Source organism: Engraulis encrasicolus, unplaced genomic scaffold, assembly GCF_034702125.1.
Source record: "Engraulis encrasicolus isolate BLACKSEA-1 unplaced genomic scaffold, IST_EnEncr_1.0 scaffold_33_np1212, whole genome shotgun sequence".
Taxonomy (NCBI): Eukaryota; Metazoa; Chordata; class Actinopteri; order Clupeiformes; family Engraulidae; genus Engraulis; species Engraulis encrasicolus.
Window position 1 is genome coordinate 137501 of NW_026945632.1, and position 23529 is coordinate 161029.

The window sequence follows — 23529 nt, forward strand, 5'->3', positions numbered from 1 at the left end:
ACACACACACACACACTCACACTCACACACAGGTAATAGCAGAGATGAGTAGAGAGGCTTTTTATAGCTATAGCCAGGGCAGGCCGGCGACAGCTTTAACTGGGCCCAGGACAAGATCATCTAAAAGGGCCCCCCTCATCAATCATGTGATACAAAGGAGGACCCAGTTCTGACCCCCCTCTGTCTTTCTGGGCCTGGGGCAACATACCTGTTTTGATTACTTACAGACACACTTGTACGCAAATTGTCAAACGCAATGGTGGATGGTAATCCCATAAGTCTCTTGGCTGTTTTGGGCTGCCCCGTTCCATGGGTGGGGCGTAAATGCAATTTTGTTGTGTGCAGTGAGCACTGTGTGTTGTGGAGTGCTTTGTCAATATCAATGGCAGTCTCCCAGCTGGGCTTTAAGGACGAGGCGGTAGAAGAGTTCCCTCTTGTGGCCAAATCACCAAACTGCAGTTTCTTACAACACCCAATCCAATCGAAATACTGAGTAACTGTTTAACATATTCAGTTAAAAAAAAGACAGATCAGGTTTTTTATTATCAGTATCATTTATAGATATTTTAGCATTGCAATGTCACTATAACTTTCTCAGAACACCCAATCCGATCGAAATCACAGTTAGGATCAGGGGCCAGCAGGGCCCTCCTGTATTGGTGGTGGGGTCCCTATATTGACTGTAGACAGTGATGGCGTAACTTCTAAACTGGTCCATACTCCTCCGCTGCCCCCTGATTGGCTGAAGGGACTATCAAAGTTCTATGTCAGTTTGTGAAACGTAGGGGGGGCCCTATCAGTGTTTTGCCCTGAGGCCCCGTGTACCATTGCTCCACCACTGGTGAGGATGGGTGGGCCCAGGCTGCCTTTCCTGCAAAAGGCAAAGAGTTCCCTCATGTGGCAAAATGACCAAACTGCAGTTTCTTACAACAACACCCAATCCAATCAAAATACTGAGTAACTGTTTACATGTTCAGTTAAGACGGGCCGATGTGTTTTTTAGCTGTTTAAACATTGCAATGTCACCAAAACAACTACGTTTTTTTTCCAGATTAAAGACATGTATTCAAACCTAAAAGCACATCAGTTGTCTAGAATTTACCACATCCTTATTTATGAACAAGATTTCTTATTTTGACAAGACCAAACATTGACTTTGATCTGTCTCTTTCCATATGAGGGTCCCCCCTGTCCATCACAGAAGCGTTACACCATTTAGGGGGCTAAAATGTGCCAGTCACAAAAGAGTTTTAAAGTGAAAGTGAAAGTGAGAGCCCATTGGGAAACTCCAACTCCCATTGTCATTGTGATACAGCACTCCACAGCACACAAGTGAACACTGCACACTGCACACAACAAAATTGCATTTATGCCTCACCCGTGCAAGGGAGCAGCCCTCAGTGGCGCCCCATGGGGAGCAGTGCGGTGGGACGGTACCATGCTCAGGGTACCTCAGTCATGGAGGAGGATGGGGGAGAGCACTGGTTGATTACTCCCCCCACCAACCAGGTGGGTCGGGAGTCGAACCGGCAACCTCTGGGATGCAAGTCTGACAGCCTAACCGCTCACCCATGACTGCCCGACCAGTTAAAGGGCCAGTTCAGTCAATTTCAATATGCTGTTGTATTGCTCACGCTACCCTTGACTCGTCAGTACCCGGTGATGCCACATTTTTCGGCTAAGCGGCTTCCGAGATATGAGCTATTCTAATGGGGGCAGCGTTTGTTTACATTTTTAAAAATTAACAAAGGCCTACTGCAAATATTTTTCCAAAAGGTACCGCTGTTTGCTAGTTGTCTGCTGATGTTGTATAACCTTTTGGATATTTTTGGGAATACATTAAAAATACTTTTTTTGAAATGTAAACAAAGCGCTGCCCCCATTTCAATGACCAAGATCTCGGAAAAGGCTGAAGAAGGGGGAAAAAAACCTCAGGTTCTTACAAGTCCAAGGTAGTGTGAGCATTACAGCTGCATGTTGAAATTGACTGAACTGGTCCTTTAATTGTTATCTGCACGTCATGTTTTTTTTTTCATAAGCAGATGAAAATATCCACATTTACAAACATCAATATCCACACATGTGAAACCTGCAATTCCTGATTACTGCACGGGCCCAAGAGCCAAAGGGGCCCTGAATAAAAAAAAACACTTTATTATTAGTCAATATTTCTGTTCTCATATTGTATTAAAAGTACACTTTAACCCATTTTGTCCAGTCAGCTCTAACATATTCACTCACATTTTAACCATTTTGTCCTGAGCCCTTTTTGGGAAAGGATGCCCTCTTCCTATTAAATCCTAAATATCTCAGCCTCCGAAGCACATACAAACATGAAATGAGTTACATTTAAAAGCCAAGACCCTCCCCTTGCATTGTAATGTGTTAATTCAGCTCTAACATACCCACATAATACATAAAACAGCTAAAATCTCAAAATCCTGAAAAACCTGTATACGTGTCTCCAGGACACAATGGGTTAAACTAAGGCATATCCCAATTCTCTCCCCCGCACCCCCAAGAACAAAGCCACTCCAACATCTTGGTTAAACCTCTAAATCTTGTCCGGACCAGGGGCCTGTAAAGAATTACTTCATTCACTTAGGTGCTGTTTCCACATAGACGGATGTTTTTAGATGTGGATATTTTTTTCTCCTGTTCAGGTATAAACGCAACATGTGGATAAAAACACAAACTCTGTTGTAACAGGCGCCTTTTAACCTCCTAAATTGGATATTTTTAAAGGCGGATTTTTTATATGTGAATTCTAAACTGTTTACGTGGAAACGGAAGTCCAAAACCAATGCGTTCTCAAAAATATCCGGCTACCTGGAAACAGCACCGTATTCTCCAACCATTGCATTACCCACACAGAAGCAGATGAACACAGAACCATTGAAGAAAATCAAGTAAGTTTTATTCATCTGAAATCAAATGATTATGTTAAAATGGTACAGACTGAAGTTCTGTGTATACTGTAGGCTCTACATGAGATTGAAAACATTACACAACAGCAACAGTATACAGTGTGTACACTAAGTAAAAACACTAAATATGAGCTTTGGCTCTAGATGTCATGAAAAATCACACTAAATAAGCTCTTTGGCTCTAGTCTAGATGTCATGACAAAACCTCACTAAATGTGCTCGTTGGCTCTAGATGTCATGACAAATCACGAAGTTGAGTCAGCTCCAATTACTCAACAGAGCAGATCTTGTACCAGATTATGAAAATTGTTACGTTTACATGAGGCATTTCATTCAGAATTAAGTGACTTCTATTCTGAATAAAGCTTAATTCCTCTTTGAAAACGTCATGTAAACACCTCTGAATTCGGAATTAAAGAAAAGTAAACTCGACGGAACTATTTAATTCTGAATTATTAATTCGGAATTAAAAACATCATATAAACGTAGTGACTGTCACGGACACAAGTCAGTGGTAATGAGGAAAACCAAATAAAATCTATTTTAAAAAGCAGTCATGCACTGTAGAATGCAATAAAAGTCACCTGTCGTACAATTAGTAACAAGTTTAAAGTTATGTAAAAACTGAAAACATGCATTTGGCCAGGACGGAAACATGATCAAACCACATATACATGCAGATCCAATGAGGTTAGATTATCTCGGATGCATGACCATAACCAGGGCCGCTGGCAGATTTGGCTGGGCCCAGGGCAAAGTCATCTGAAAGCCCCCCCACCCAATACATACAACATAATTAGAACCCAATTCTAGGCCCCCTCTGTTCCTGGGCCCGGGGCAACTGTCCCCTTTGCACAGGGAATGACAGTTTCCCTTTTTCCGATCAGCAAAGGTGACTAGCATGATATTGGCAATGTTCTTTCCAACCAGGAAAAGAATGGAATGAAACATGCAACTAAATAACAATAATGAATAAGCTTTTCCAGACAGTCAACGACGCTTTACAGACAATATAACATGAAAACAAACATTAATAGACACTCAAAGACATGAAAAGACTCAACAAAGGTACAACAAAAATAAACAGCGATAGAAGGAGCGCTCATGCTGGCCAGAGGGAAATGAAAGTCCAGAGCCTCCCGTCGTGGGGGGCAGGCTCGGCCAAAGGAGGCAGCCGAACATGCTGGTGAAGTTTATGGACAGGGCTGCGGAGACGTTTGAGGTCACCTACAAGGAGCAAGCCGTGGCAGGATGCCACGAAGATGCTGACCGAGGATTAAACTGAAACGCCAACAGTCAAAACTTCCTGGAGCAGCGTTTGAGGTGGCGTTGGAAGCAGCAGTGGAAAATGTCTTAACGAACAGCAGATATTGTGTAGAGCAGCCACAAAAGCGGCCCAGCACACATGTACTGTAGCTGAGGCCCCCACAGCCGAGCATCGGGGAGTTGGTCGTCCTTCCGGAAAAGGTGAAAGATGGTCCGAAGTTTGTATTATGTTTGAGTGGGTAAGTGAGTAAAATGAGTGGAAGAGAAACAAGAAGTGGAAGCTAAAACGTGCCAGCGTCCACTCGCCCTCATTCCGGAAACAATTGCAACTCTGTGTGTGTGTGTGTGTGTGTGTGTCGGAGCAAAAAAGCTGTATTCTTCTTGCTGTCTCAGTTGAACTTCTTGAGAAACCCAAAAGCAGCCCCCTTTACGATTCCCCTCAACTTCTGGAGTTTCGATTGTTCTTCTCCAGTGAGAACGATTTTCTCTGCCGCCTTCTGCACAAGAAGAGCTCCTTCTCTCACTTCCTGCAACTCTTTGATGCGCTGCTGCCATCCAGGCTTGGCCTGCTGTTTCTCTGACTCTATCATCAGGTCGATGTAGTCTGGAGTCGACAAAGGATCTGACCGAAGAGCGATCGCTTTCAGACGTTTCAGGCATTTAGTTAGAGTTTCCATCATTTCCAAAACCTTGGCCTGCACTTGATTATATTCCTCCTCCAACTTCACCATTATTTGCTCTTGGTTCATTTTCTCTCCCATTGCTTCCTCGTATTTACTCTTCAGATCATAAAACGTTGTAGTCTGTGTCACCGTTATTGTGTCCCATCTGTAGGTCATGTTGTGATGAAGACACCACACACATCCTCCTGGACACACTGTGCATTTTCCATTGCTCATTGCACCACAGCGACTTTTATCAGCATCATTTGGTATCTGGCAGGGGTAGTGGCAGGTGAAGTTGCATCCATGGCAGTTGGTGATGAAAGTTCCTGATGGAATGTTAATCCTAACAGGTGTTGGAACCGGTTGAGACCACTGAAAGTTCTTGTTCGCCTGAATTTGAGCCTTGTTTTCCTCCAGAATGGCTTGTGTGCTTCGTATTTCCTCCATGGTTGCTAAACCCTGCCTGATGAGAGGCTGCACTCCCTGAACAGTTGCCTCCAGCTGTTTACGTTCCTCGAGGACTTGTTTTGTCAGCATCAGACTCTGGGTTTCCATCATTCCAAGATGAGTGAAGAATTTGTTCATGCTGGCCTTTCCCATTTTCCAGAACATGTAATCAAAGTCCTCATCATCGCTGCCGGCTGTGTTGTTGGCAAAAAGAACAGAATTGTTAAACTTGAAATGGACAGGTGTCCCATCTTTCTGTGTGGCGCATGGGATTTTGGCCTCTTTGATGGCTTCCAGTACTGGAGGACTTTTGCCATCAGCAAAGGTGACCAGAGTGATTATGTTGCTGGCGATGTTCTTTCCAAACACAGAGAGGATTGCCTCAAATATGTACCTCTGTGTGTGTGTCAGACGAGCTAAAGCAGCTTGCACTACGAAGCACACTGCATCAATTGCATCAATGCCATCCTTATTGGTGAAAAACTGTCTAATTCTTTCTGTGATCTCCCTGTCTTGTTTGATTCCTCTGGTGTCTCCAAACCCTGGGGTGTCGATGATTGTGAGGGAGTACGGAATTTCGGAACGGAATTCATCTGTGCGCTGAATCTGATAGGCTGTCACCTCAGAGGTCTGACTGTGTGCTTGTGATTTATTGAAATCTTCGTCTACCAGTTTAAATCTCCAATTGTCCTCCCAGTCAACTCCCAGTATGTAGTTGACCATGCCATTGATGAGTGTTGTTTTGCCAGATCCAGTGGCACCAACAACCATGATTGTTTTGTTTGAGGGGTTTCTGGATGATTCCTCTCCAAAAAACATTTTGTTGATCTCACTTTCTGCTCGTTTCATATTGAGCAGATAGATTGGTGGGGTACCTGAGAGTGGGGTGAAGCTGTTTGTGTCGGATGGACCTTTCTCTGTTTTATTCATTATCTCTTCCCCAGGAAGGCTCACTCCTTTTCCCGCGTCTGAGCAGATCCTGATGGAGTAGGTGGTGTTTGGTTTCAGTTTCCTCAGAGTAAATGTGTACATCTCTGTTTTGGTTTCCTCTCTCTGCCAATCACTGCTGTTGTCGTCCTCCTTATACTCAATGATGTACTGCTTCAGACCTCCACATTTTTCTGGGATTGACCAGGTCAAGGTGATGGAGTTTGCCTTCACTTGAGTGACTTTCACATTGGTTGGGGGACTAATGACGGCTTTGGCAGTTACCGCAGTAACAGCATCACTGCTGGCATACCCGAGTTTACCCACAGCTGTGGCTCTGATCTCATATTCTGTGTCCGGCTTCAGTCCCGACAGAGTCACTGTCTCCTGGGTCTTCTTCACAGGGTCTCCTTGGGTCCATTCAGTCTCCTGCCTCATTCTGTATTCAATAATTAGGAATTGACGTTGTTGCTCAGCCGGATTGACCCAGGTCAAGGTTATGGAGTCCGCCTTCGCGTCTGTCACTTCCACGTTGGTTGGTGGGTCCATGATAGCTTTAGGGCTTCTGTACCAAGACTGTCTGTAAAAATAAAAGTGGGATACAGAAAAAAAACTAATGTTAACTGAAAAGGAAACTGAAAAGGAAAAGTCTCAAAACGTCTTATTATTCAATTTTTTCTGTAGTCAGTTTACAACACAGACTAACTGTTTAAATGAGTGTTTCTCAAAGGGGGCAGTACAGCCCCCAGGGGGCCTTGGGGACCCCCTGGGGGGGAGGGGGGGCATTGAGAAGTATACAGCCAAGTGAGGGAGGGGCTTAGTTGCCATTGGGGGGCAGTAGTCTATTTTATTTTTCAATATTAAGTTGGGAGGGTCATGCTGATGTCAAGGGGGTGATGAGAGACTTATGAGGAAGTCAAGGGGGTGTTTGTTCAAAAAAGTTTAGATTATACAGATTATATTTTTGAACGCTATGTAAGCAAACAAGTTAGCTGACCTTAGTCATGTAGTCATGTATGGCTACTGTGGACAATACAGAGTCACAACAGTGACAGGGTGAACAATCTGTGTCACAAAACAACTTAATTGCTGTGTTCAGGGCTGATAGTATTCAGGCTCCATGCCTGATTTCAGGCTTGACAGAGTTTGCAAAAATAAAAACATTGATAATAATTAGCCATTAGGTTATTCTTATCTCAGAAAGTGTTTCAGGTTCAGGGTTTTCTTCTACTATCAGGCTTGAATAATGGTCATACACAGGTTATTATATGTTTGAATAATGTGTCAAAATAGGCCTACGTTATGTCACTATGCAGTATCTTGTCGTCGTTAGAGCAGGGAAAAAAGTTCAGGCTCAGGATTTTTTTTCACTATCAGCCGTGTGTTGGATAGCCCGGTAAGTAATGTAGTCAGATGTAGCCCTGGATGTAGTTTTTGGTCGTCTTATTTTGATATCTCACTATAGGTTGGATCCCTCTTGTGGGACATTTACCAAAGCCAGATTTCAGTCTTGCCACCAGGCCAAGGAGATGCGTGACTTAGGGGCTTTCCCAAGGAGTATATAACTGAATGCCGCATGCTAAGAGCTTAATCTTTTTTGCCTGTGCAATACTACACCAGACGTTTTGCAGTGGCTTAACTGTCGGGGTCATCCCTATGTTCCCCAGGTCCTATGTTACCCAGGTCCTACGTTCCCCTCAACCGGGGAACTTAGGACCCTTTTTCCAAAAAAGGGTTCTATGTTCCCCGCTGCTTCCAAGTAGACTGCTTCCGCATGGCAAAGCGCAGGTTGTTGTCGAACCTCTGACAGGTTTTTCCTGGTGAACCAGAAGCCATGTGTTGACGCCCAGGGGGCTGGGCTACACAAACCTTCTGGTGCACCTGTGATTCGCTCTCCTCCTCCGTTTATGAAATAAACGGGGCAGCTCGACGAATCAGGATCGTAGGGAGGGATTTCAGTGGGTATGACGTTTATCGAACGCAACACCCTCCCCCAGGGTAGTTCGGCTGTGCCCGCCCCCTCCCTGAATCACAACAGTAATGGCGGCGTGCGAGGAGTTATCATGCGTCGGGATGGAACCAGCAATTTCAGCGGTGTTATCCAAAATACCTCAAGTTGATTTTCTAAAGAACGTTGTTCTGTTTTGGTTCCCGACCTGGCGGCGGTTACGTGACGACACGTCCTACGTCACAAAGCTTCAACGTGAGTGGTCGAAGTGTCATGTCATTCATATGAGGTTGCTCCAACCGCGTGCAAGCATCTTTTGACTAAACCCCGCCTGCGGAGACGCGTGAAAGGGCAGTGTGCCAGTAGCCTGTTACTTACAGGCTACTGGTTCACCAGGAAATGACAGGTTAGGTTTAGGGATAGTTTTGGGAAGGGCACACATTTACAACTCAGAAACATTGCATTACTGACAGATTAGGTTTAGGGATGGTTTTGGGAAAGGCACAATTTGAAAACTCTGAAACATACAATGCGGGGAACTTAGGAACCTTTTTCAAAAAAGGGTTCTGTGGTTAAATTTGTATTCTCATATGATTCTTATGTAGATTCTTATATGTACATGTATATGCAGGAATATAGATGTATATGTATGTGACTATACTGTATATATATATATATATATCCAGTGTGTAAGTATTGTAATCTCTGCCTGAATGAGGGGGGGCTGTCAGCGGATGTGTGATTGAGCTGATTAGCATATGTGAAGGCTCTGACCTGGCTGTGCCACAGGTGTGGGTACTTTGCCTATATAGGGAACAATCCTGCCTGAAGAGCTAGGCCTGGTGGAGGAGGACAAGTGAGAGCAATGTAGACCTCAACGAGACCTCCTGCTCCATGTTGGAGCAGTAATAAATCTGCAGAAAACACACCACATCAAAAGTGCCTGTCTGACATTTATGGAAAAAAAACCCACAGTTCTATGTTTCCCGCTGCTTTCAAGTAGACTGCTGCCGCATGGCAAAGCGTAGGTTGATGTTGCACCTCTGACAGGTTAGGTTTAGGGATAGTTTTGGGAAGGGTACAAATTTACAACTCAAAAACATTGCATTAGTGACAGGTTAGGTTTAGGGATGGTTTTGGGAAGGGCACAATTTGAAAACTCTGAAACATACCAATGCGGGGAACATAGAACCCTTTTTTAGAAAAAGGATCCTATGTTCCCCTGTCCCATACAAAGACAGGGGAACATAGGACCCGGGGAACACAAAACCCGGGGAAAAGGCTGGAGATGAGCTGGGAAACTGATGCTGATCGTAAGAACTGTCAATGTTCTCAATGACAGTTGGTCTACCCCTTCCCGTCGAAGATACAGTCAATCCGGAAAGTATTCACAGCGCTTCACTTTTTTCACATTTTATTATCTTACAGCCTTACTCCAAATGCTACTAATGAATCTCTGTTGTCAAAATCCTATACAAATTATTCCATTATGACCATGTGAAAAACAAGTTGTCTTGACAGTTTTGAAAATAAATAAAAATAAAAATCAAAGAAATCATATTTACAAAAGTATTCACAGCCTTTGCTTAATACTTTGTAGAACCACCTTTGGCAGCAACTACATTCATTTTTTCATTTTGAAATGAAAAGGGAGGTCATTGTGAGATTTTAATGCAATCCTATGGAGAATATCATGATATGCTTCTGTAGTCACAGTTAGGGTGGCCAGGGCTGTAGTGGAGGGTAAACGCACGTAAACGCCGTTTACGCACCTCTGGAATTTAGGAAATAGCGTTTACCCACCTCTAATAGCGTTTACCCACCTCTAAATAGCGTTTACGCCGCTCTTAATGGCAATTACGCACGTCAAAGTTCCCTGCGCCTTGTGATCTGCCGTTGGAATAATCCAAAATAAATTTGGTGTCATTTAAAAAATATTGTTGAACATACTTAACGCTTTAGTAGGAATCATTTTCATCTGCTCTGTATTCGGGTATGTGACCTTCCAATCAGTGCCTTTCGGCTGCGGCGGCGACACCAATCAGGATCCAGGGAATATGTAAACACATACACGTTGTGTTGCCTGCCTGCCTGCCTACCTGTTCAAAGTTAGTCATCATGGATATTAGGAGATATTTGAAGAGACCATCCAGTGCTTCAACTTCCGCAGATGCCAGCAAAAGACCTCAAGTACAAAGTAAGACTGACAGAGATCAATTTACATGAGTCGTTAAATGTGCTTCATAAATAAGTTTGACTTGACGAATTATGGCAATGACAGAACAAGCTTTCAGATTAGCTAATGCGTAGTCATGCTATCCTTGTACAGTATTGCACTCGTCATCCACCGCTAGTCATTCTATCACGAAAGCTAGCAATGCCACCAGTGTAATTTTACAACAATAATTTTACAGACGTTCTCGTGCTTCAAGGTGAAATGAGAATAGCAAATCAAACTAGAAATGCACCCAGAGTGTGCAGACCTCCGCCAACCTTTCATGTAGCCTAGTGAACCGGGTACCTCTCCCTCCTTGGCGCTGTCGGTTATCTGTTATACCACTATTCGCCGTTATTAATATTATCTCCAGCCTTCGTGAACTTCAACTGAGCAGGGAAACACTCAGAGAACAATTAACTCCGCGAAAGCTGATTTGGTTGACAGGGCAAACACTCTGCGACGATATGTGTGCCATATTGTATATTATTATTATATCATTTGGTGTACTATTGGCTACGCAGCCATGTAGGCACAGCAAATCCGCGCGTAATAGCCTACATTCTGGCTGTGGTCACTGTCCATCAATCCACCTCGCAGGCGCACCCTGTCATAGCTCAATTCACCTCGGCCACCTTGTGGCAGGCCGCGAAATAGCAGCGAACGAACAGAGCGACAGACGGACAGACATGGTAACACAGAAAGCAGGCGATCACATAACCTCCTGGCGGAGTTAATAAAAGGTCAATTGTCATTCTAAATACCGCAAAAAATATGATTTATGTGATGGCTTACATATGATTTTTTTTAAAACAGCCCTTGAATTGGCAAGTGTAAAACAAAAATAGCAACCTTATATTTTCTAAATATAAAACAATATAACAAAAAAAACGGCCTATAGGCTATTTATGCTGACATAGGTAGTTATAGCCTATGAGTGATTCTTTATCTTATGTTGTCAGTGTAATTGGCAGGCTGCTTAACTGGTGTTCTCAGCCCCACAACTCTTAAATTCTACTTTTTTCAGGCAGTGATGGTACAGGCAATGAGGCAGAGATCATAGGGAGAGGAGAAACATCAGGAGATCAGAGAGAGATAGAAGAGGAAAGATGAGGAAAGGAAAGAGTACCAACAGAGAATGAGGAAACAGAGAAAGATGAAATAGGAGATGAAGAAACAGGTAGTGCGAGAGGACACACGCACGCACGCACGCACACACACACACACACACACACACACACACACACACACACACACACCATATCTACTGTAGCCTGGATAGTTCTTACTCCACACATACTTTTCTTTACTGTTGACATTTGAAATTTAATTGATTTAATATGACTTCAACTGATAATGTCATGGAATAAGGCCAGGACCGCCATACAGATTCGCGACACCTTGCATTGCTGTTTGCTGTGTCGCGTCGCGTCACGTTGCGTCGCGTCACGGTCTGTCTGATCAAAAAATTCATAGTTTACCCACCTCTAATTTGACCACTACAGCCCTGAGGGTGGCCATCCGTCCGTTTTTGCGACCTGTTCACAACGTCCGTGTGTCCCTCTCTTTGTCTTTCCTCTCCTCCTAGCCTTTTGCTTATGGCCTCGAGATGCGAGGCAACGTCATTGACGCAAACTAGACCTTGACAGTCGGTCGCGTTTCCGATATCTGCTGCCGCCATGTTACTCCAGATTTAACTCCAGAATTTGCACAGCGAATTAACTGTATTGTTGTCGCCTTATGTCGGGGAAATCTCTGTGCAATTAGTGTTAATTGTGGTCCATAACCCTATGAAGTGCATTGCCTTACTGTATGAAAGTTAAATAAGGTATTGTCTACGGTCTGTTTCCTATTTTTTTCCCTGCACATAGTGCAACTAAGTTTGTCCGTTAAATGCCTAACAACGAGGGCTCTCACAACTTTACAAACAGGGCAAAGAAAGCGTCTTTCTGCTGGCGCTCTGTCTGTATTTTGAGCTCGTGTTGTTGCTATGGTTATCCAGCGTCTGCATGGGGAAAAAAAGGTTGACAGAAGCGGTTTGCCTCTCATTTTAAAACACGACTGATAAACACTCTCCTGACCAACTGAGTTTTGAGTTAAGTAAATCAAATTAATTGTTGGCTATTATAGGCCTACGCATGCATGACTACTCAAAATACATTAAAAAAATATTTAGGCCCTGTGAAATAATACAGACAACAACGGAAAGATTTGTCTATCGTAACCTGCCGTCTCTGATACAACATTAAGTTAGTGTTGGCCTACCGCTGACTCCTTTATCGGAGTGAGGTAATGAAATGTGAAATTACTTCCCAAACAAATCTTGTTTACAAGTAAAACTGTTGTTGGCAGCTGAGTTAGTCTGAGGTAAGATGGCAGCGCTGTTCCCTGATTTCTGCTTACAGTTTAGAATGCAGACTTCACTGTTTTCTCCACAGTAGAGGTGCTTAACTCGAATCTTTGAGGCGTCCGGATTGATTGGATCATTCCAAGGAGGGTATCCGGATTAGACGGATCACACGGATCACTTATTTAAAATAAATAAAAATAAATAATAATAATGTATTTTTAAAAACGTTTCTGCCGTTAAGTAGCTATGCGCCTCGCCTTTATTGTTCCATTTATCAATTTACGTTGATAAATCAAAGAGTAAGACAGTTTGATCAACAAAACTCACTTTATGAATGTCACAGTTCCTAAACTCATGCTGCGATCCGACCCACCTGGGTCTCCTCACTAAACATGCAACCACAACTCGAACAGCCTTTGGCAGCAGTGAAACGGCATGTTCCTGATTTTGAAATAAATAATGTGTGTGTTTGTATTTAAGAAGACTAAAAGTCAAATATTTGGGAGCAGAAGTCTAGTTGAGCAGGGACAGTCAGGAGGCGAGCAGCAGATGACCACTCGCTTCCGCTGCCGAGTTGCCTTGCAACTCGCACACTCGTGGCAAAAACGAAACTTAAGCGTTGATCCGATCCGTAGGGGATTCGCTGCTACCAACAACTCAGTCAGGATTCGTCTCACCGAGTCGCCGAGGGCGCCTCTGCTGAGTGACTCGGACGAGGGGAGTGACAGCAGTGGCTTTAAAGACTGTACGCTGTAACGCAGTGAGTGATAGTAGAGTCACGTCTAGACAATAATTTCCCTAAGAGTAGCCTACAGACTGAGATGGTTCAACTCCTACCTCTCTGGACGCACCTTCAGTGTGTCATGGCAAGGGAAGCTGTCTACGACTCACACCCTCTCCACAGGCGTACCCCAAGGATCAGTGCTGGGACCCCTTCTGTTTGCAATATACACCTCCTCCCTGGGACGTGTCATTCAAACACATGGGTTCTCCTACCACTGCTATGCTGATGACACCCAGATGTACCTGTCGTTCCGTCCAGAGGACAACACGGTTTCGGAACGCATCTCTGCCTGCCTCACCGACTTGTCAACATGGATGAAGGACCACCACCTACAGCTGAACCTGGCCAAGACAGAGCTCCTGGTGATCCCAGCTGAGTCGCTCAGTCACAACATCAACCTCAAGATAGGCTCCACCATCGTGACCCCAAACAAAGTCGCCAAAAACCTCGGCGTCATGATTGATGATGAGCTGTCATGCTCCAACTACATCAACTCGGTCACCCGGACCTGTCGAATCCAGATGTCCAACGTACGGAATATCAGACCTGTGCTGACACAATATTCTACACAACGACTGGTCCAGGCTACGGTCCTGTCCCGCGTTGACTACTGCAACTCACTCATGACAGGTCTACCTGCTTGTGCGCTAAAGCCTCTGCAGATGATCCAGAATGCGGCGGCACGGTTGATTTTCAATCAACCCAAAAGGACCCATGTTACTCCTCTATTTATTGAGTTGCACTGGTTACCGATCGCCGCCCGGATCAAGCACAAGGCATTGACCCTTGCCTACAAAACCATCACAGGAACGGCCCCAGCTTATCTGAAGGACCTACTAACGCCTTATGTTACTGGAAGAGAACTGCGCTCATCCAGCACAAGCCGTCTGGCTCTGCCATCCAGTCGCTCTAGGTACTCCCAGTCAAGATTGTTCTCCGTTGTGGTACCCAAGTGGTGGAACAGTCTCCCAGAGGCAGCAAGACTGAGCACATCTCTTGCAGCTTTCAAGAAACAACTAAAGACATTCCTCTTTCGAGAGAATCTACTAGACTAATGCTTGAACTGGCCTTGCCCCAGGGCAGACTCCTGACATGATGTTTAGTTTAGTTTAGTTTGTGAGTGTGTGTTTGTGTGTGTGTGTGTACTCGTTATTTACTCTTTACATTAAAAAAAACAAAAAAACAAAAAACCCTCTTTGCAACTGCACTTGTTGTTCTGTATATCTCCTGTGCACTTTGTATTTGCTTGTGATGTTGGCTTGATTATGTCCTCTTTTGAAAGTCGCTTTGGTTATAAAGCGTCTGCCAAATGCAATGTAATGTAATGTAATGTAATGCGTTGGCAGAGCACTGTTAGCATTTAGAAATGTAGACCTCAACAGAGTCGGAAGCACACACATAGGGAGCGGGGATCCGCGACTCAATTGGCCACAACAGGCTGGACGGATCAAACAGGCTCGATGAATGACGAGGCGGGAGTTGGTTCAGTTTTACTCAGTGTTCGTGACTGAACAGCATACTAGGGAGATTAGTGAATGGCTGTTGTAGTCAACTAAAGAGGATATATTCCGGTTTCACAATTTCTCGCGCTGTAACTGCCATTTTGTTGACATATTAATGAAATGCCGTCTGACCCGCCTTTGGCGGATCAATGCACGACAGCCATCCGGTCTGTTCGGATGAGGTCTTGATCCGGCTCTCCAACCGGATCCTCCGGGTTTTATATCAGCTCTACTCCACAGAGGCGGGGAGGCGGCAAGTCAAAGCGATGGGTACGGCGCGAGGACGCTAGGTTAGAAAGTTAAGGGGCGGGGTTGTCCGGCCGAAGTCCGGACTGCTGGTCACCCTAATCACAGTGCATGTTGACATGCATGCTTCTTTAGATGTAATTCAGATTTCCAATGTTGACTGCATTCATACATCCCCAAACGATGTCAGTCCCACTTCCATGCTTTGCAAAATAAACAGTTTCTCAAACCATTCCTGTTTTTTTTTTTCTGAGAGGTAAGTTGACGTGTCTGCAATATTCCCCACTATCACACGCTTAGCTTTCTTGATTAGCTTGGTCATTAGCGAGATTAGCTATTTCAACCACCTGTGGCTTTCTAGCCGACCACTGCTGTTGTGCCGAGCTAAAATTTAGTCTGTGTGGAGACTGTGTGGTACTCTTACCTAGTTATATTTGCCTTCCACACGACCACTTTTTGTGGCATTTGGCGAATTTCTCAGGTTTCATTTGCTAGCCAATTACTGCTGTAACTTCCTGCTAGCTCTACTTTGCTAATCTTCACCTGAGGTAAATTAGCCTTCTACTCAACCACTCTCCGTGTAGTGTTTGGCTAATCCCTGTTACCTCTCCCGGGCTATTCGGGCTACATCGTTTTGGCTTTTCATGGCCTTGGACCCCATCGAAGGAAGCCAAAGGAGAGGGAGCTACCTTTTCCATTATGGCTACTCTGCATGCTATGTGCCGGAAGGCCTGCAGCCCCTCCAGCTGTGAAGCTGTGAAGTCTCTTTCCCCCCCAGCCAGCGCCCCCAAGGCGTCAAGTGCTACCCCCGTTCCCTGATGTCTCCAGAAGACATGGCATGCGCCACTCTCAGCAAGGGTCCCCATTTTTGACTTTGCCCCTGTGGGACCGTGGAGCACCGCCTCCTCCAGCTCGGCACATCTATGCAGCCTTATTAGACGAGTATATCTATGCAAAAAAAAGGCCTAACCCCAAAAAAATTGATACAAAAGGTTTTTCAACTTATTTTGTTACCTCTAAGTGTCCTTAATAACATACTAAAAATCTAGGAAAATCTGACTTCAGGAAAGATGTCATTTTCAAGATCAAAGTTTTTTAAAATAAAGGTTACTACATGATAATTACATTGGCATGAACTAACATGTTTTCAGGATCTGTTTGTTTGGAGTGCTGTTTGGGTGGATAAAGACACTACTGCTATGATATCCATGTGTTGTTTGTCAGGGCACGTCATCAGTAATGAATCATGGTGTCACTAGGTATTTTGGGTCTTTCAGCAGCTGAACTGAATAGACAGGAGCCACTACATGTGTAAGTAGAGGGCAAGGTGAAACGGTTGGTACTGGAGACAGACAATGTCCTGAAAGGACATAGGGCTTTAGCATAACTTTCGGGTGAGCCAGAGTAGGGCCTGTTGTAGCTTCATAGGCAAGGGTCAGGGCCTTGTATTCAATTAGGGCAAGAAAAAGAGGACATGACTGGGAAACTGAGGCTATGTGGTCAGAGAATGATAGATGGTCATCAACAATGACACCTAGATTTCTTGTGGCCTTATTTGAGGCAACAGTAGCAGAATCCATATTGAGCTCTATATCATGGCAACCTAAATCTTTGGCTGGGATCACCAGCAGTGCATTTGGGCGAGGCTCAACTGAAGGTTGTATTCCTTCATACTTGTGGATAGTTCAGAGAGGCAAGCGGAAATGTGTGTGACCGTGGAGTCATCTGGCACAAAGTAACTGCTTCATCGGTGTAACAGTAGTATGAGAAGCTGTGAGAACAGATACCATGGCCCAGTGATGTGGTGTACATGGCAAATAGGAGTCCCAGCACCAGCCCTTAGGACACCTCTGTGGAGAGGCTATGATTTAAGGACAGCTGACCTTGCCCTTGATACATGCTAAGAATGATACCACCAGACTCAAAGAATGTCTGGAAGAACTTGAGACACATGCAACTCAATTATTTATCTAAGAGAGATGTTAAATAATCATGTTTTGAAAAAAAAATGCTAGCTGGTGAGTCTGCACAAAGATTTGTAGATTTACTACAAAACAAAAAGAGATGTCCATAATCTCTTCTGGAGACATCTTCTGGCTTACTAGAAACAAAATAAAAGAGTAATTTTGAGCTTGGCATTTTCAGATTTTGAGGTTTTGCATTTTGAAATTTAATGCATATTTAATTAGATATAGTTCAATTACCATATTAAAACATAACATTTCAGAAAACTTGCAATACATTTTTTTCTCACAAATATGTGAGTAATCACCGGATTAAGTTTCATGGTGATATCGGCAAGCTACATTTTTTGGCCTATTCACCTGGAGTGTCTCTTGACCCTTATAATAAGCCTATGGCAGCCATGTTGAAAAAACTCATTTCCCAAAGTCAGATTTTACTAGATTTTTAGTATGTCATTTAGCAGGTCCAATAGTAATAGAATCCATTAAAAAAAACCTTTTGTATCAATTTTTTTGGGGTTAAACCCTAAATGTATAGGATAGCCACGGATATTATCCTAAGAGTCTCTCGTTGTTCAGCGCAGGCTACAGGCAGAGATCCGAGGGCCTGGCTGCTGTGGGCCATAGCAGGAACCTATGGCTCAAATTGTCTTCAATGAGTGAAAACGACAAAGTGATCACGCGGCCCCTTCGAATTTGTATTCACCCCCCCCCCCCCCCCAACCTGACCAGGCTCAGGTCCAACCCACTTCCTGTGTCAAGCAGCCCTCCTCCCTCTAAGGCTAGGCTTACACCAAAAATACTGAATCCAGAGCCATACAGTGAACAGAGTTACGCGATTGGAGGACCAGGAATTAAATTGCAGCCCCGCCTTTCAGCGAGATAAGGGAGTGCCTAAAGCAGCTGTCTTCTCATAGACTCAACATAGAACCACCACATTAACAGCCAAAAATAAGGACTAACGAACTATACTGCGGGGTAATCACCACAAATATGTAAACTATCAACTGTCTCGGTGGTGATAATCACAACACTTTCAGCACCTGTGATGTTAATCTGAAGTTATTACTATGAACAGCAAGTCTTGTCATATTCCCTGCATTGCATCGCATTGCATTTGCTGTGTGCTACGCCCACTACTAGGAACTAACATTCGCAACGCTGAGCAGTACTGAGAAGCTAAAACAGCTAATTTTGCTAATGAGGAAGTCGGCCTTAGGACACAGCGGAGATCGCCTGACTCTGTTCACTGTATGGCTCTGACTGAATCAAGATATCGCAAATCACGCCCACTCAATGCAAAAGCGTGTGGTCAAGTTGGGTCTCCTAAGGGGGCGTTGTCCCCTACTTCTTCTTCTCTTTTTGAGGTGTTTGCGCAAGACGTGCACTACCGCCATCTACAGCGCTAAGGGGACTTCAATGATGTATGTTTAGGGTCATTGTAATCTTGGAAAGCAACACAATGAAAAACAATGAAGATCAGTGAGAGAAGGTGACATTCGCTATTCGTAGACCAATACATGTTTAACTCCATGATTTAATCAATGATAAAAGCCCTCAAACACCTGCAGCATGCATGCAGCTCCTCATAAGAGCTGTATCCGTACCATGTTTCACTTTATGCACCATTTCTCTTTTTTCATATTCTTCATCTCCAACACCATACAGTTTTGATGCCATCAGTTCTAAAATGGTTGATCTTGGGATCTTGACTTCAGAGTACTAGTCCCATTAGCCTTCATTTTTGTCTGAATTAGGCCTGACAAACTCTTTGCTGGCTTTTTTGAGACAGGACAGTGGGAGAGACTTCTTTAGTGTTAAAGGTGAAGAATTTGGAAAAAATACATGATGACTAAAGTCAAACATGGGAGGGATACAGCTCTTATGTGGAGCTGCATGCATGCTGCTGGTGTGTGAGGGCTTTTATCATTGATTACATCATGAAGTTAAAAATGTATTGCTCTACGAATAGCAAATATGTCACCATCTCTCATTGAACTCCATTGATTTTCATTGTGTTGCTTTCCATGATTACAATGACCCTAAACATACACCTAAGGCCGAAGTTGATTTTCTGGAGAGGTGTGAGTTAATCAGTGATTAAGTATGACACCCGATCTGCGTATTTAAAGTGTTTTGAAGTGACTTATCTGCTCATTTTCACATTATGTTCGATAGGCGACAAAACGTTTGTCTTGTGAAAATCTGCCCTGTCTGTATTCAATAAAGGGTCAATCTTTCTTTGGTGCATGAAATTTATTTTTGTACATACATTTTCATTCGGGAGGGTTGTAGCTTTCATATGAGTGACTTCTGTAGCCAAGTGATTAATTGAAAGTCAGGTTATTAGCTGTTATTCCAAACAGATGGATAGGCGACAACTCTTTTGGAGACGGGTGTACATAGTGAGACACCACTGGTTTTAAATTCACATTTTTTTGATTTTGAATAACCTTCATTGTGAACTTAAAGGGACACTGTGCAGGAAATGGTCAAAAAAGGTATTGCAACTATGCTGCTCATTGAAACTGGGTTGCCTATTGCCAAATGTGATCTTTACATGAAAGTATACTAAGTAATAAACAAATATTTTCTAGTGTGGTCCAAGTACAGTCATTTTTGCAGCTAAAAATGGCTATTTTTGGAAATTCAAAATGGCGGACCATGGAGAAGATCCCCCTTTTCATGTAAGTGCAATTTTTCCAGTCATAGTGAATATTTAGAATTTGATGCTGGTGGTAAGTATTCATGTAAAAGGTAACATTAGTGAATGGGCAGCTTGAATTCTGGAAAATAAACAACAAAAAATCTCACACAGTGTCCCTTTAAGATAACAATTTCAGGCCAGTGTCTACAACAATATCTGTATAATGTCATAGAATTGCATTGGGTGTCTTACAGTGTGGTGTGAAGCTGGTCCTCTGGAGCTGCGGCTCAGTCTGGTCCTCTGAGGTGGGAGTTATAACACGAGATGAAAAGTGCCCCGTGCCACTTCCTAACCACACACACACACACACACACACACACACACACACACACACACACACACACACACACACACACACACACACACACACACACACACACACACACACACACACACACACACACACAAGCAAGCAGTGGTCAACTCAAATATGTATAAAAAGTCTACACACCTCTCCTATCAGTTTTTTATGTAAACAAATGACATACAGACAAATCATTTCTGTAGTTGGGTCCATTGATGGGCTTATTCACTCCCGGCTGAAAGAAATCATGACAACATTGCAGAGAGTCTTAACCCATTGATGCTGTCCAGTGCAACATTGACCCTAACAACTTGAAGCTGCATGATGCCGCATTCAGGCTCACAAGCAGCTGTTCGTGCAGGTGCTTTAGGCATCAATGGGTTAAGTAACTGATTTAGACTTGGGCATTACCATTTTGGTGGGAATAAGGTTATAATAGAGGCTCTACACTGACTGAGAGGTTAATCTAAACTTTTAACCTGTACACTGTCATTGAAAAACAAACAGGGGGGAAACCCCTTAAATTAACATGGTTGCATAAATATGCACACCCTTAAACTAATACTTTGTTGCAGAAAGAAGGACTTCGCCAGAATAAGACTGAGGTTTTAGAATGTCCCACACAGAGTTCAGACCTGAATCCCATCAAACATTTGAGGGGTGATCTAAAGAGGACTGTGCACAGGAGATGCACTTTGCAAAGAGGAGTGGACGAACATTGACACACCAAAATCTGCTACGCCAATAAGACTACCAGCCAAGAAGTCTGAGTGCTGTAATAAAAGCATAAAGGTCCTACAACAATGTTTTAGTTTAAGGGTGTGCATATTTATGCCACCATGTTAATTTAAGTTTGGAACGGCAAAGAAGAGGGCCATCAAGTCCGGTTATGGTTTACATTAAATGTGGAAAAAAAAAAAAAAAAAATCTGTCATACTTTTATATCACAAAATCCTGGCATTTGAACAGGGGTGTGGCATTTGAACAGGGGTATGAAGACTTTTTATGTGCACTGTACATGTGCAGTGAAAACCACTTCTAAAATCCCATTCTTAAATTATTCATGATCTCAATCATGAACAAAATAAATATCAAATATATTATCAATGTAACATTCTAAATATTGTAGTATGAAATAAAATAAAAAATTAAACATATTTGAATGAAATAAACTTTTTTAAAACATATTTGAGCCATTAACTCAGTGGTTCCCAAACTAGGGTCCAGTACCCTTTGGTGTGGCACAGGGTTACATCATGTCTGTTACTCAAGGTAACTTTTGCCTATAATATTCTATTCATTTTAATTGCTTATAGCAGAATATGTTTCGGTGTATGTGTATGTGTATTTCCAATAGATCAGTTCCAGTTCCAGTACTTCCATTACATCAAAGCATTCTGATTCTTAATCGACATTGCCCATAACCTCCTTTGTATGAGGGTGTGAACAAGTAAGGGCTAAATATCCTCTAGTAAATGTAAGGCCTGGTAATGTCTTTAGTACGATGGTCGGAATACAGTATATAAAAATAAACTATTCATAGTTCTCATCTGATTTGAACACAACCTTGCATGGCCAGCAGAGGGACTAACAGACTGGAAGGACAGGAAGTGGGCGCAGGGTTACATCCCAGAGGTCGCAGAGAGAAGGGGCAGTTTGCATTAGACCCTCAATCTATGGGATTACAATCAAGCAATATTAAGGGACAAAAATATGGGGTCCTGAAAATCTTCTGCACTCCAAAAGGGGGTTCCATCATAAAAAAACATGTTTGGAAACCACTGCATTCGAGAATTAGTTGTAGCAATTGTTGATAGCAATCAATGAATAATGGATCTGTAATTTAAAGTACTTAGGGCGTTGTAAAACGCTTTGAACAGTAGTGGAATAAGTTGGAGAATACACTATACAGAGTACAACCGATTTGTGCATTTTCATATGAAGTCTTTTCATATCTCATGAACATCAACAACTAAATTAAAAATGTTGTTGATCAGCAACTATCTTAAACATGTTTTTTTTTTTTTTAATTGCATTGGGAGACTTACAGTGTGGTGTGAAGCTGGTCCTCTGGAGCTGCGGCTCAGTCTGGTCCTCTGAGGTGGGAGTTATAATATGAGACGAAAAGTGCCCCGTGCCACTTCCTAACCACACACACACACACACACACACACACACACACACACACACACACACACACACACACACACACACACACACACACACACACACACACACAGACACACACACACACACACACACACACACACACAATTTCAAATGTCTGTACTAACCCTGTTATATAGATTTTTGACAATAAAGTACACTTGACACACACACACACACTCACACACACACGCGCGCACACGCGCACACACACACACACACACACACACACACACACACACACACACACTTTTAAGTTATCAATTTCAGGCTAGTGTCTACAACAATGTCTGTATAATGTCATAGAATTGCATTGGGTGACTTACAGTGTGGTGTGAAGCTGGTCCTCTGGAGCTGCGGCTCAGTCTGGTCCTCTGAGGGGCAGGTGGGAGTGGGAGAGAGGAGACTACTGGTTTTATAATGCAAGGAGGACGGCACCCAGCGCCACCCCCTAACCACACACACACACAAACACAAACACACACACGCACGCGCGCGCACATACACACACACACACACACACACACACAAACACACACACACACAGCATGGTTCTGATGCTGGTGGTAGTAGGTCTGTATCCTGTCGGTATTTGACACATATAAAGACACAGATTAAAAATGTGATGTGTATCACTGATTCTTTTCAAAACAATCTATATACGGTACATGATATTGCTATACAACTGCTATAAAATTAATTATTAAAACTGTGAGCCGATTTTATGAAATTGTCATTGGATATATTGACAGTAAATATTCAGGGTACTCAATATTTACCTTGTGATGTAAATGGGTTTTTGTCAAGCAGCTTGTGATGACCATCCAGGTAATACACATAGAGCGGTAACTGTTGACCATCCAGGTAATATATAGAGCGGTAACTATGAGATTACAGTATTAGCACTTTTAATGCATTTTTGTAATTTTATTCTTTCTTTTTTTTTAACATAACATATTTGATATGTTATGTGTCAGTTATGTGGATGTCTGTCACAAAATTCCCCTTTGGACCAAAGGGAATCTTGAAAATGTAGAACAAAAATGTACAAAGTAGAAGTACTGTTACATATGCAACTAGAAGCACTCAGAGAGCGCAGACCTCCGCCAAG

At 43.2% G+C, this 23529-nt stretch overlaps 1 protein-coding gene across 2 annotated transcripts; it reads right to left on the reverse strand.

The window, feature by feature from the left end:
- Window positions 1-2895: 2895 nt before the first annotated feature.
- On the reverse strand, window positions 2896-22848 carry LOC134443526 (uncharacterized). 2 transcript variants are annotated; one of them, XM_063193290.1, is made up of 4 exons: window positions 22745-22848; window positions 22301-22396; window positions 20141-20232; window positions 2896-6812 (listed from the first exon to the last, which is right to left on the reverse strand). In XM_063193290.1, the coding sequence occupies exon 4, from the start codon at window positions 6779-6781 to the stop codon at window positions 4583-4585; it is 2199 nt and encodes a 732-aa protein (XP_063049360.1). In that variant the 5' UTR covers window positions 6782-6812; window positions 20141-20232; window positions 22301-22396; window positions 22745-22848; the 3' UTR covers window positions 2896-4582. The 2 variants fall into 2 exon arrangements, with proteins under 2 accessions (XP_063049360.1, XP_063049359.1); XM_063193289.1 differs by having other exon boundaries at window positions 20141-20236.
- Between the last annotated feature and the right edge of the window lie 681 nt (window positions 22849-23529).